Source organism: Phocoena phocoena, chromosome 9, assembly GCF_963924675.1.
Source record: "Phocoena phocoena chromosome 9, mPhoPho1.1, whole genome shotgun sequence".
Classification (NCBI taxonomy): Eukaryota; Metazoa; Chordata; class Mammalia; order Artiodactyla; family Phocoenidae; genus Phocoena; species Phocoena phocoena.
The window spans coordinates 3024255-3037561 of NC_089227.1; the positions used below are offsets into that span (position 1 = coordinate 3024255).

At 48.7% G+C, this 13307-nt stretch overlaps 1 protein-coding gene across 1 annotated transcript in view; it reads right to left on the reverse strand.

Annotated features, from left to right (window-relative positions):
* Positions 1–13307, reverse strand: part of COBL (cordon-bleu WH2 repeat protein) — a 177704-nt gene that overhangs the window by 149861 nt on the left and 14536 nt on the right. The window contains exons 6-7 of the mRNA XM_065884338.1: positions 5410–5620; positions 2942–3170 (exon numbers count right to left, since the gene is read on the reverse strand). Of these exons, the coding sequence (XP_065740410.1) occupies positions 2942–3170; positions 5410–5620 (440 nt within the window). The remainder of the gene's footprint in view (positions 1–2941; positions 3171–5409; positions 5621–13307) is intronic.

A 13307-nucleotide genomic window follows, 5' to 3' on the forward strand; every position in this document is an offset into this window, starting at 1 on the left:
GAGGTAACAGGTGAGGAATATGAAGAGAGACCACTGTCAGACACGACACCTGGTCTGTGGCTCCAGAACAAAGCCCAGATTTTCTGCATTATTTTTCTTTTTGAAACAAAGTCTAATGTTAAACACTTTACCAAACATGGACAGAAATTTCTGTAAAATCCAAACACTCATTGGGATTTTAATGACTCTCTTGGAGTGTGTGTGTGTGTGTGTTGTGTGTGTGTGTAGTCCAAAAGATTTATATAAGTCCCAATACAAATGTGTGTGCATACATGCCTATGTACATATGTGCATGCATATGTATGTATGTATTATACATAATACATACATATATATAAAAAATAATTTATAAGAAATGAATGCAAAATTTGGACCAGTCATTTACATACTTGTCTATGACAGAAAAGGTCAGATTTCACAATCCACACTGCCCCAGATTCTGCAGCAGGCAGGATGGACCCTGAGGGCAGGTAAGCACAGGTGAGAAGGGCACGGGGCCTCTCCTGCATGGACCACTTCTGCTCTGCCCTGAAGTTCTGTGTTCATAAAGGGCCGTTTTCTACAAACAGCTCCCTCACTGCTCACCAATCAGAACCACACAACGAACCCTTGCCCAAGGGACGTTCTTCTCTTAGTCAACCAGGGAGTCAAGAAACCAAGCCACGACCTCAGTTCAGCCTGGCCAGACGCCCCCAGAGGTGCTGCCCTGCATCCCCTCAGGTCACCCCGTGCATTGTCCTAGCCCAGAGCCATGCAAGGTGCAGCTGGCGGGGCAGCGCTGGGCTCACTGTACCTCGGCGGCTCAGGGAAGGCTCCGACTGTGTTTTGGTCAGAAGAACTGGAAAAGGCAGGCAACAGAGAGTGAAGACAGGCTTCTTGACCCACGGCAGCACCTGATGAGGCCTTGGCCCCTGTGTCAGCCTGGACTGAGGCTGCTGTGCCCCGCAGGAGAAGGCCAAGTGCAAAGCAGGCCTGCAGCCCTGGCCTGGATCCCCTAGAATCCCGCAGCTGTCTGGCAGCAAAGCCTTCTGCTTTCTCAAGCTGCCACCGCCAGGAATTCCAGAACAGGGCGGGCCTCTGCCTACAACACGTCTCCTGCCCGTGGCCTTTACCCTTCCCCAGCTGCCAGCTGGGAGGGGGCGCAACCCAAGAGGGGCAAAGAAGAGAGCTCCTCACGGACAGAAATTTCTCTTCTCTACTCAAATGTCTGACTGTCAGTAGGATGGGTGGAGGCGTTCGGCAAGGATGATAATCAAATATTTCACAGCCCACATGGCACATTACGGTCCAGACGAAAAGGATGTTGGCCACAGGCAGGGCACATCCTCGCCATGCCAGGTGATGCTCCTTTATTTGTCTGGGGAGGCTGCCGGGGTCCCAGGACGAGGGTCCCCAGGAGGGTGCCCGAGGCAGTGCAGAGGAGGACTCGGGCTGGGGGACAGCTATTTCTCCACGTGCAACAGCATGCCCTGCCCTGCGCCGGGGTCAGAAGAGGGAGGTCCAGACTTCGGGCAGTTTCTGCTCTCTCCGCCTCACCCGTGTGCCCAGAAGACCACCCACGGGCTTGCTGGGCCCACTCCTTAATGCAGAGACTAGTTTCATAAGCTTTTCCCAGGTATTAGATTCTACAGCTACCTTTCAAGATATTCCGATTGACTAGCACATAACAGAAATACTCGTTTGCAGAAGACTTTTCCCTTCACATGCTTAAATGTGGGGCAATTTTTCTTTTGTCTTTCCTTCTCTTTTTCTGTCTTTCCAAATGAAAGCTCTGTTTCCAAAGATTCCCAGAAACCAAATTTAAATAGGGCTGATATAATGAGACAGACACACCGGCAACAGCCAGGCCCGTGCAGCGGGTGCTGAGAATCATCTTCGCTGTGTTTTAAAAACACACCGGATAAAACACAAGATGCATTACTCTCAAATGCCAGAACACTTTTTTTTGAAGGAATAAATAGTCTATGTTCTGGTACATGACTTAGCTAAAACCCTTTCTCAAATGTCAAATGAGACCCAGGGTCCAGAACCTTCAGGAGGAGATCTGGGGGAAGGGGAGGTTCCACTATGACCATTACAGTTTGGTAATAAGAAAATATAGATTTTTTTAATTGGGAAAAATTTTTTAAAAACCGTAGAAAAACATGAAAACTTGAATATGTGTGTATTTTAAAAGCCCAACCTGGTCAATATTTGTGAAATAAAAGCCAACGGATATCAAATGAGCTCATTAAAATAGACACTTCTGTGAAGTCCATTTTAATAATTCTAAAGTCAAGGAATATTAACTATATATATATATATATATATATATATATATATTTTTTTTTTTTTTTGGTCTCACAGTTGTTCAAATAAAGTCAGCCCCTGTGTCAATCAGGGAAATCTGCTTACACAACAGTGTTTGTACCAACATTGGCCTCAAGGTGTCACTGAAGCCAGAGCCTCTTACTAACTGTGATCTCAGGCTGGTACCACCTTCACGGGAGAAGGATAGAGGGGAAGCATCACGTGTTGTCTCCAGGGACTGAACTGCATTTGGGCAGGTTTAGGGAACAGCTAACTGCATTCTGCCACTGGTTTCGATTAGGAGCAACGTTTGAGACCTGGGAGTATTTAACGGCAACTGAAAAGGAAATCCAGGAGAATACGATTCACACGTGGCTTCTGAGAAGTTCTTTTAGAGCAGAAGCTCCAGTATTCTCACCTTTCCCCTTTTTACGTATCTCATGGAAGCTCACGGGAGACAAGGGGTAACGAGCATACTCACGACCGGGGGAAAGAGGTATAACTACAATCCATGTATTGTATTTCCCGCCCACTCCCGTTCTGGTTTGGACAAAATTGGAGAGGCCTGCAAACGCCCATCCCCATCGCTCTGTGCTACGACGCATGCGCGGAGAGCCAGCGGCGCCGCGTCTGAGACGCTGGGTGGCCTCACCTCTCTTGTTGTCCCAGGCGTAGAGCTCCTTTATCCCCAGCTCGTTCAGGGACTTGGAGAGCTCCAGCTCCTCACCGGCCACGTTGTCCCTGAGGAGCACCACGTGCTCCGGGCTGACGTCGCACTTGGCGCAGATGACTGGGAGGATGCTCTGCAGGGGAACCTCGGGGCTCACGCGCACCACCGCCTTCTGTGTGCGCAGGTAGTTCACCACCAGGCGCACCGTCTTCTGGAAAACACGGCAGGCAGAATTCCGTGAGCGCATCTTTGCACAGCTGTGTTTATACTAGAATGGAGCAGGGCATGATTTTGTGTGGACCGGGTCTTTCTTCCAAAATTCAGTGGGTCGTGGGGGAAAGGGCACACTGAATAGGAATAGCAAATGCCTGGAAAAATGAATTTACCTTCCAATCTCCTTTGTTACTGCTACCAACATGGGGAAATGGACAGCAGGGAGGGTCTCAATTTGGAATCTAATATACACACTGTCTTTCAAGGATTCTAAACAGACCTGAATGCAAGGCACTAATACGTTTTTTAAAGGGAAGTGGTTTGGAATTCTTGTGTACAATCCAATTTAAAGGAAAAGAAAAAACCCTCAGAAAACAAGCCATCAAATTTTTGTTTAAGAAGACAAAATACCCACATAAATATATTAATATCTAGTATCATATATTTATATGAATATTGACACATATACACTACACACATATGTATTTTAAGCTAGAAAAATATAACATACACTAGACATACAAATATAATAGGCATATAATAGTAGACATCATAATCAGAAAAAAAAATCAAGTTGACTAAAGCTGATTATACATGTCTACAGATAAAGTGACCCATCAAAAATGTAATAGGCTGAAGTTTCATGCAGTCAACTTCTGTTTGGTCTTTACTGATCACCGACATTGTTCTAAGATCCTGGGGAGTGGACACAGTAAATGTGTACTGAATTAAAAAAAACGGACTGAGATTTATCTCACCCCTTTCCAGTCTGAGTGCCAGGGTTTGATGAATTTTAGGAGGAAAAATGGAATCATGGATCTTTTCCATGCTTCTTAAACTGGAGTCATATATAAACTTGGGCTCACCTGCCCCTGGGATTTGCAGCTGGGGTTCAAGACGGCAAGAAAAGCCACAGAATATAAATATAAAAAGGGTTTATTTCCTTAAACAGTGATTTTAATTGAAGAATTAGGGAAAACTCAAAGTATAGATACCACCAATTAAAAGTTATTAACCACCCAAACCTAGAGGACATGACCTATTGGCCAAATTACCATGTTTAAAAATAGGGAAATTTAGGGCTTCCCTGGTGGCGCAGTGGTTGGGAGTCTGCCTGCCGATGCAGGGGACGCGGGTTCGTGCCCCGGTCCGGGAGGATCCCGCAAGCCGCGGAGCGGCTGGGCCCGTAAGCCATGGCCGCTGGGCCTGCGCGTCTGGAGCCGGTGCTCCGCAACGGGGAAAAAAAAAAAATAGGGAAATTTAGTAGGTATTACAATAATCTAAAAGAATGAAATAGCATTGCTTTCAACTGGAGAGGAAAGATCCACAGCAAAGCCTTATTAAAAAGTACAATAGGGCTTCCCTGGTGGCACAGGGGTTGAGAGTCCGCCTGCCGATGCAGGGGACACGGGTTCATGCCCTGCTCCGGGAAGATCCCACATGCCGCAGAGTGGCTAGGCCCGTGAGCCATGGCCACTGAGCCTGCACGTCTGGAGCCTGTGCTCCGCAACGGGAGAGGCCACGATAGTGAGAGGCCTGTGTACCGCAAAAAAAAAAAAAAAAAATTACAATAAGCAGCTGGAGTTACTTTTAATCAATACTCAAAAGCCTGGAATCTATGCATAAAATATTATCCAAATTGCAATGAGTATTTCTGACATTAGTATTTCAAAAGGGAACCCCTTTCTGTTTCCTCTCTCTAGGAAGCTGTTTCCATCGTCTACATATTCCAACCTCTGCCGTGGACAAGAAGGCCTCCAGAACTCAGCTAGAACCTTTAGGACTAGGCCAAGAGGGTAGACATTGGCTACCTGTGGTTATTTCAATGAAAATTAAAAAATGAAAAGTTGTTTTTCGATCATACTAGCTGCATTTCGCATACTCAGCAGCTACATGTCATCAGTGGCTGCCACCTTGCCGAGGGCAGAATTATAGACCATTTCCATCTTTGCAGAAAGTTCTGGTGGATAGTTCTGCTCTAGACTGGCTCCTCTTCTCTGGTATGGAAAGGAGAAATGCTACACAACAAACATTATTCAATGCGTGAACTTTGGTCTCCTAAAGTAAACTCAGTTTAGGGTCTAACTTAGCCCACCACGCAAGTGGAAACCTCAACCACAGCGTGCGTTACTTATACAGCAGGGGCTCCGCCGGCCTCTCCTCAGCAGCTCCAGCACCCTGGGTCACAGGGAACTGCATATGGCCTTATATGACAAAGGGTCCCTCGTGCTACTGACCTCAGGCACCTTAGCGGGGCCAGCCTTAACCTTCGCTTCAGGAACTTTTTCTTTCAGAAATACGGTATGCGCATTCAGGGTCCCAACCAAAGTATTTGGCTTAAAATTCAAAGGCTGTTGAGTTTCTGAAGACCGGATCTCCAAGGCATGGTTGGACGGGTTCAGGTGGTTCTGAAGGCAAAGTTCAACCAGTAGGTCCATCATGGCGTGGCTGAAAGAGAGAAACAAATCACGGTCATGGGGAATGTTTGCACTCTCCCTTCTGCTAGCTGACTGGGTTACGACAAATGAACCAGTGAGTGAATAAGCACATTGGCCCTCCGTAGGAAGAAAGAAAACAGCTTCTCGTTAATTCCTCAAGCATGACTGCACAGTGATATCTTAACACTTTCAATACTAATAAACAACACTACTGAAAGCACCATCAGAAGCAGAATAGCTGGGAAAATAGTTACATTTCTAGTTAAACCCACGGATATGTTGACCTGAATCCTGTAAGGTCAGCACAAATGATATTAACATATGGGCATAAGGCATTAAATTTTCAGTTATTCACAAATATAGTGTATCTTAAACACTGAAATTTTAAGTTGAAGACAATAGCTTTCTTTTTACCTAAAAAGTATGGTTTTTAAAGACCAAAAATGAAGAAAATTACCTTACTTGAATTTTTATAATTTCTAAATTTTAAAATTTTTAATAATTTTTATAATGTCTCCCATCACAGATCATTATTTACTAAGGGAGCCAAATAACAACTCAGCTTGTCCCAAAGAATGAAATAATCTCATTTCCATCATTTATATTCCACCTGGCAGAATGTTTGTATATTTCAAGCTGACCTCTCTTTTCCTACACATTTCCTGAGCAGTGTGGCATAAACACCTCTTGAAAGCGTAGGTCCTCTCCTGTGATCTATTTCTTTTTTTTTTTTTTTTTTTTAATTTTTTAAAATTTTTTTGTGGTACGCGGGCCTCTCACTATTGTGGCCTCTCCCGCTGCGGAGCACAGCCTCCGGACGCGCAGGCTCAGCAGCCATAGCTCATGGGCCCAGCCGCTCCGCGGCATGTGGTATCTTCCCGGACCAGAGCACGAACCTGTGTCCCCTGCATCGGCAGGCGGACTCTCAACCACTGCGCCACCAGGGAAGCCCTGATCTATTTCTTAATCAGGAACTGGCACGGCAATAATTTCAGATCATAGTGATGCTTTCCAGGTGTCTGGCGCTCTGGGGTGTGTAGACCTGGGACTCATGGTGCACCTGTAAAGGCACAGGTGCCAGCTTCTGCCCACCATTTGGTCATCACTCACCTTGAGGGCTGTGAGCTGCGGGGGCCCTGACACTGAACTGTGAAACCACAGGCAAAGCTGCAAAGTACCCTATTTCCCATTCACTCGTTAAAAATATCAATAATATTCTAGTGGATACAGAACATTTCCCAGCCATCTCCATGACAATACTTCCTCCCACCCGATATTCAGGAAGTAATTAGGTAACAGCCTATGTCTTAACCAGGGGACCCTGGAATCACCTGGGATGTGTGGGAGGCTCATCACCCCCCTGGCTCCCGGGGACTCTGAAAGGACACACGGTGGGGACAGGGCAGCGCTAACCCTCACGTGAGCCACGCTGGCGGGCGTGCTGGCTAATGACGCTGTCAGCTCTGATTCCCTCGGCTCTGGGATAAAAATCATCTTTCTCTCAATGACAAGCATAATGCGTCAGAACAGGCAGCAACATCACCAAAGACTCCAAGACACGAAACTCCATGGAAAATCCTCAGCACAGAAAACAGACTTCTAACGATGCTAAAATAACGACCTATTACTTGTTACCACGAACTACGTTTCCTCCATGGCCCAGAGCCATTCTATGCAGGTCACACTGTTCCCACTTACCCTCACCAAGCCTGGGGGGTGGGGACCACTATCCCCCAGTTCCCATGAGGGGGTGGAGCTGGGGTTGGGACCCTGGTCCCATACGATGTTGACTCTCACTTCCCCTCTCTTATCTCCACCCAGTCTACTGCCACCAAGTAAACCAAAGAGGATAAATTCTCCAACAAAGATTTGAATTAATCTTAGAATGTAAACCACGAAGGACACCAAAGCTACTGATGTAACCTTCCGTTCTTCTAATTCAATAATTGGTAACATGTTTTTTTTTTGTTGTTGTTGTTTTTTGCGGTATGTGGACCTCTCACTGTCATGGCCCCTCCCGCTGCGGAGCACAGGCTCCGGACGCGCAGGCTCAGCAGCCATGGCTCACGGGCCCAGCCGCTCCGCGGCATGTGGGATCTTCCCAGACCGGGGCACGAACCCGTGTCCCCTGCATCGGCAGGCGGACTCTCAACCACTGAGCCACCAGGGAAGCCCTTGGTAACATGTTTGAAACATCACATTTGACCTTCTGCAAGGGAGCAGGCCAGCTCTGGGGCTGGAGGGGTTTTCCTGCATCACAGAGAATAAACTCTCCTTGCCATTAACAGAAGCTGGGACTTATTCTCGCGTGGACTCGCCGAGGAGTGATGTAGTACTTGGTTCCCGTCTGGATAAAGAACTGGGTGCCCAAACCTCTACCCTGTGTATCGAGTGGATCTCCTCCACAACTGGCCGATCGGCACCCACCCTGCTGCCCTCACTCTTCTGTGACCCTAACATAGGACTCGGCTCTGCCCAGCGAAAGCTCTTTAATGATGAAGCTGCAGTGACGTTTTCAACACTTGAGAGTGGAAGCGTTTCTGAACAAAATGTTTGGTGGAAGTAGGGAAGGGAAGGGATTCCCAAGCAGAAAATTCTATGATGCTGGAGGCCTATTTCCTCAAATTTACCATTTGGGGAAGAGGGAAGCACAAACAAAACAAAACCACTGTAAAACCATGATAATAAAACTCAATACCATACCCGTCATGGTATGTGTGTAAATTGTTCAAAGGGCACAGAGGCCATTACCGCTTCAGCCAAGGGGACAGCATCTCTTCCCGGGGCTGGAACCCAAGCCAGGACAGAGGGTTTCTGCAGAAGAGCAAGGAGGTTTAGGACATGAAGGGAACTCAGGCTTTGAGAGCTGTCTGTTCTGCAGGCCTCTCTCTGTGGCTACAGAGAGTGACAGACACCGTATCCTAATGCAGACTGACCTGGGCCGCATCTAAGAAGCTGGATACACAGCACAAGGCCTAATGTGAGGACCTGGGTCCAGAAGCATGAGCTCGTCTCGCGCTTCCTGCAGGGCCTCCCACTCGAGTGATTCCTCCCCGGGCCCATTTAAAGCATGATCTGAGGAACTACTTTCCAGCACAAGCGTTTCTGGACCGTGTCCTCAGAAAATGGAGTGAAAGTTGGCCGGCTTCTCTGCCACTTCCGTCGCACTATGGAAGTGGCTATCGGCTGGCATTTTAAGTCACCAAACTCCAAAACAGCCAGCCAGTTCTGTCTTTGATGCTACTGGAAAAAGTCACCCGGAAGGAAGAGGAAACCACAGCACCATGGCAGCACCCGATGGCAGCCATGGAGGAACCGAGCTGCTGTCTGGTCCCCGGAGGTCTGGATTCACCGGACCTCAGCCTGCAGAGGATAAGAATTTCTAGCCAGGCATCCCTGCACGCCCTCCACAGGGCCTCAGCAGGTCCCGGGGCCACACAGGAGAGGACTTTCTGGAGACTGAAGGTGGCTGCCTGGTTATCCCTGCACACTCTCATTACCTCCTGAGCCGGACTCCCCAGGTGACTCCCACCTGCCCACAGGGGGACCAGCACCGCCTCTGATCTGCTGGCCCTTTGATGAGGGCTTGGGCATCTTTCCCCCGGAAGCTGGTTTAATGAAGGGACTCCAGAGGCATCCTAGGGCCACCCTCACCACTGCTCAGACCTGCCTCTCTGCCCCGGTTTCCTCCTCGGTGAGGGCAAAAGGATTGTCCAACCACCAGTGAGTCTTAAGTCACCCCTAAGTCACTGAGCACAGCGCCAGGCACATGGTGAGTGAGAAGTGTTTGCTGAATAAACGAGTGAATTGGATCCTATCTTTGCTGTTTTCGGTTGTGTGTGGTGAGACGTTTTCCCTGGCTCAGGGCACAGCGTCTCTGCTGGGACATGGCTGGACTCCATCCGGCTCTCAGCAGGTAGCAAGATATACTCGTTTAAAGCAGTACCCTCAGGGGATTGCCCCATAAAGTTTCTGCAGTCTTACAAAGAAGAACACTAGGCAATCAGACACTCTCAGAGGGTCAAGAAAGACTCAGGTGAATTAAAGAAACTGACTACACCATCATCGCTAAGGACCCCAAGCACGCCCTCTGGTCTCAGTGGTCCCCCTGTATGAATAATGCTATGGACAAAATCATCTCCCCCCACATTCACATTGATCCCCCAACTCCCAGTGTGACCATATCTGGACATGGGGCCTCTAAGGACGCAATTAGGGTTAAATGAGGTCATAAGGGTGGGCGCTAATCTGGTCGGGTTTGTGTCCTCAGAAGAAGGGACACAGAGAGCTCGCTCTCCCTGTAACCCCACAAAGAGGAGGTCATGTGAGCACAGAACAGGACAGTGGCCGCCTAGGACCAGGAAGAGGTCTCAGCATGAAATCACCTGCCGTCACCTTGACCTTGGGCTTCCAGCCTCCAGATTGTGGGGAGTAAATGTCTGTGTTCAGGCTGCCCCATCTGTGGCATTTGTAAGACCGCCTGAACTAAGACAAAGACAGACACCATTATCAGGGTCTCTGCCTCCCTCTCTGTAACCTCAAGTTCAAGGGAAGAGTAAAAGGTAGTAACAAAGAGGACTGGTTACCCCAAACCACAGTAACAGGGGTGGTGGGTGGGTAATGACACTGATCTTTGGGGTTTCTCTCCATTGCTCCTCAAATATCCTTTTCGTTCCAACTTTTTTTTTTTTTTTTTCTGCAGTACGCGGGCCTCTCACTGCTGTGGCCTCTCCCGTTGCGGAGCACAGGCTCCGGACGCGCAGGCTCAGCGGCCATGGCTCACAGGACCAGCCGCTCCATGGCATGTGGGATCTTCCCAGACCAGGGCACGAACCCGTGTCCCCTGCATCGGCAGGTGGGCTCTCAACCACTGCGCCACCAGGGAAGCCCTCGTTCCAACTTTTTAATCTCTGTTCCCCGAATGACCACTGCGCCACCAGGGAAGCCCTCGTTCCAACTTTTTAATCTCTGTTCCCCGAATGAATCTTAAGTGCTCCCAATGTAAGGATGAAATTTATTTTTCGGCATTTGTTTGTTTGTTTTTTTGGCGCAAAAAAGTCTTTTATACAGTATCTAAGCTTCTTTTGCTCACTCATTCACCCATTCACTTAGACATTAGGTCCTACTGTGTGCCCAGCTGTGGGGATTCAAAGAAAATAAAATGTAGCTCTAATTCTCATTTGGTCTATCAGAAAGATTTCACATTTTTAAGGGTGATTAAAAGAACATGCAGGGCTTCCCTGGTGGCGCAGCGATTGAGAGTCCGCCTGCCGATGCAGGGGACGCGGGTTCGTGCCCCGGTCCGGGAAGATCCCACGTGCCGCGGAGCGGCTGCGCCCGTGAGCCATGGCCACTGAGCCTGCATGTCCGGTGCCTGTGCTCTGCAATGGGAGAGGCCACAACAGTGAGAGGCCCGCGTACCACAAAAAAAAAAAAAAAAAAAAAAAAAAAGAACATGCAGATTGCAGCCTTCCTTGAGCATTACACATTCAAAAATTCAATACTGAACATATCTACAGGTAATTTCTGCCCATCCTGAGCAACTTCGGTATTATTTCTGCAGTACTTGACATCAATAGCACAAAGAAAACAGATGGGAATAATTTCAAATTTTATCCTTCACTTTGGATATTTATCGATTACGTTATAATGATACTTCAAACTTAAAGAGAAAGATAACTTGGGTTTAAATCTAAACAAAACACTATTCTAACAGCAGAAAAAGGGATTTCCCTCCTCTATTAAGTTATTTTTAAGTTATTAAATTTATTTTTAAATTTAGAAAGTGAGTAAAATTTTTCTAGTTCTTTCTTTAAAAAATATTACTTTACGGGCTTCCCTGGTGGCGCAGTGGTTGAGAGTCCGCCTGCCGATGCAGGGGACGCGGGTTCGTGCCCCGGTCCGGGAGGATCCCACATGCTGCGGAGCGGCTGAGCCTGCGCGTCCGGAGCCTGCGCGTCCGGAGCCTGTGCTCCGCAACGGGAGAGGCCACAACAGTGAGGGGCCCGAGTACCGCAAAAAAAAAAAAAAAAAAATATTACTTTACAAATATGTGGAGTTTTCCAAAAAATGGTTTGCATGAGTCGATGGTTTCAATAAGAAGAACCTGGTCTTTCAGGTGTGGTTCTTTTTGAAATCCTGGCAGAGCGCTGGACAGGTCAAGGGACAGCCCATGCCAATCCTGCGCTCCCTAAATGCAGAGGGCACGTGGGGACCAGGCTGTTTGGGAACCACGTGGGAGTCAGAGGGGCCAAGTCCCATTTCCGTCCGGCTGGGCTGATGGATGGACCTCTTCCTTCTCCAAGGGAGGGCGCTTCCATCTAAATCACAAAGCTTGCCTTGGGCAGGCTGCTGGGGATCACTGAGATGCTTACACTAACCTACAACTCCCTCTTGCTGCCGTCATGCCGGCGAGACCCTGGGCTCACTCTCGGGGATCCCGAGCTCACCCGGGTACGCTGACGTCTGGCAGAGCCACGGCACGCGCGGCAGCAGGGGTTCTCAGAGTCTAACATGTGTTCCGAAAGTTCAAGCGTGTTAAAGCCCAGATCGCTGGTCCCACCCCGGGGTTTCTGATTCACTAGGTCTGGGCAGGAAATTTGCATTTCTCAGAAGTTCCCCGGTGATGCAGCGGCTCTTGGTCTGGGGCCACACTGAAAAACTACTGCATCCTCGGTACTCATGAAATGAGCATCGAGTACCTAGCAATGACTGGATTAAAAGGTGCCACAGTGTCAAGTGTACAAATCACGTTAAGGTCGCTACTTCCAGATATAACGTTAAAACAATCTGCGTGCACTGTCAAATCATAGACTGGTTGAATGGGCCTAGCTTCTTGTGCGGGATCGAGGCCAGCAGGTGGCCCGAGCCCTGGGTAAGGCAGACTCTGGTGTTACAGAGTCAGGGCAAGTCCAGTCTGGCAGCTTCACCTGGCAACACAGAAGCGGGACATGGCAAGATGCTAGCAGGGCCTGCCCAGAGTGGGTCTATCGCCCAGAGGCTGGGCTCTGGGTTTGAGGCCAGGGTCACTGGCAAAAATCCAGTCTTATGGCCGCTTAGGTCCTGAGCCCATCAACGAGGCACGGGGGAACAGGCCGCAGCAAAAGGACCAGGGGTGCCTGCGTCTCAGGCACACGTCAGAAGCCCGGTCATCGGGACGACGGCACCAAATTAGAGAGTTGGTCACGTCCTCACAAAACCTAAATGTCACCAGGGCCAGGCAGCTGCCCCAGCCTGCAGGGCGTCTGAGTATGTGACCAGAGGGAGAGAGGGAGCTATGCCGATTGGAGGGACATGCCTTCTCCAAAGGCGTTCAACTTGTAAAACTGTTTAAAACACATTGCTAGTTGGAACACCTTGACCTGGAGAGAGGGATTTCAGAGGCTGGAGCGTGACAGTTATCCTCGCTGCATGGGATGTCGCGAGCGGCTGTCTGGACAGGTGTGGACGGGCCATCTCAAAAAGCGGTGCCTTCTGGTTAGGTTCTGACCACAGAAACTTGTGTTTTTGTTAACTCCAACCTCAGCATCTTTGACCTCTATCTTGGAGGTCATCTGACTTGAGAATCTAGAGCCTCCTGTATCCAGGTCATACGGGAGCAGGTTTTTCTGTGTGCTTCTCACTTGGCAGGTAAGTCAACCAGCCCCCTGGAGGACCTGGAACACAGCCTGGATATCTTTAAAGTCCCCTGTCAGTGC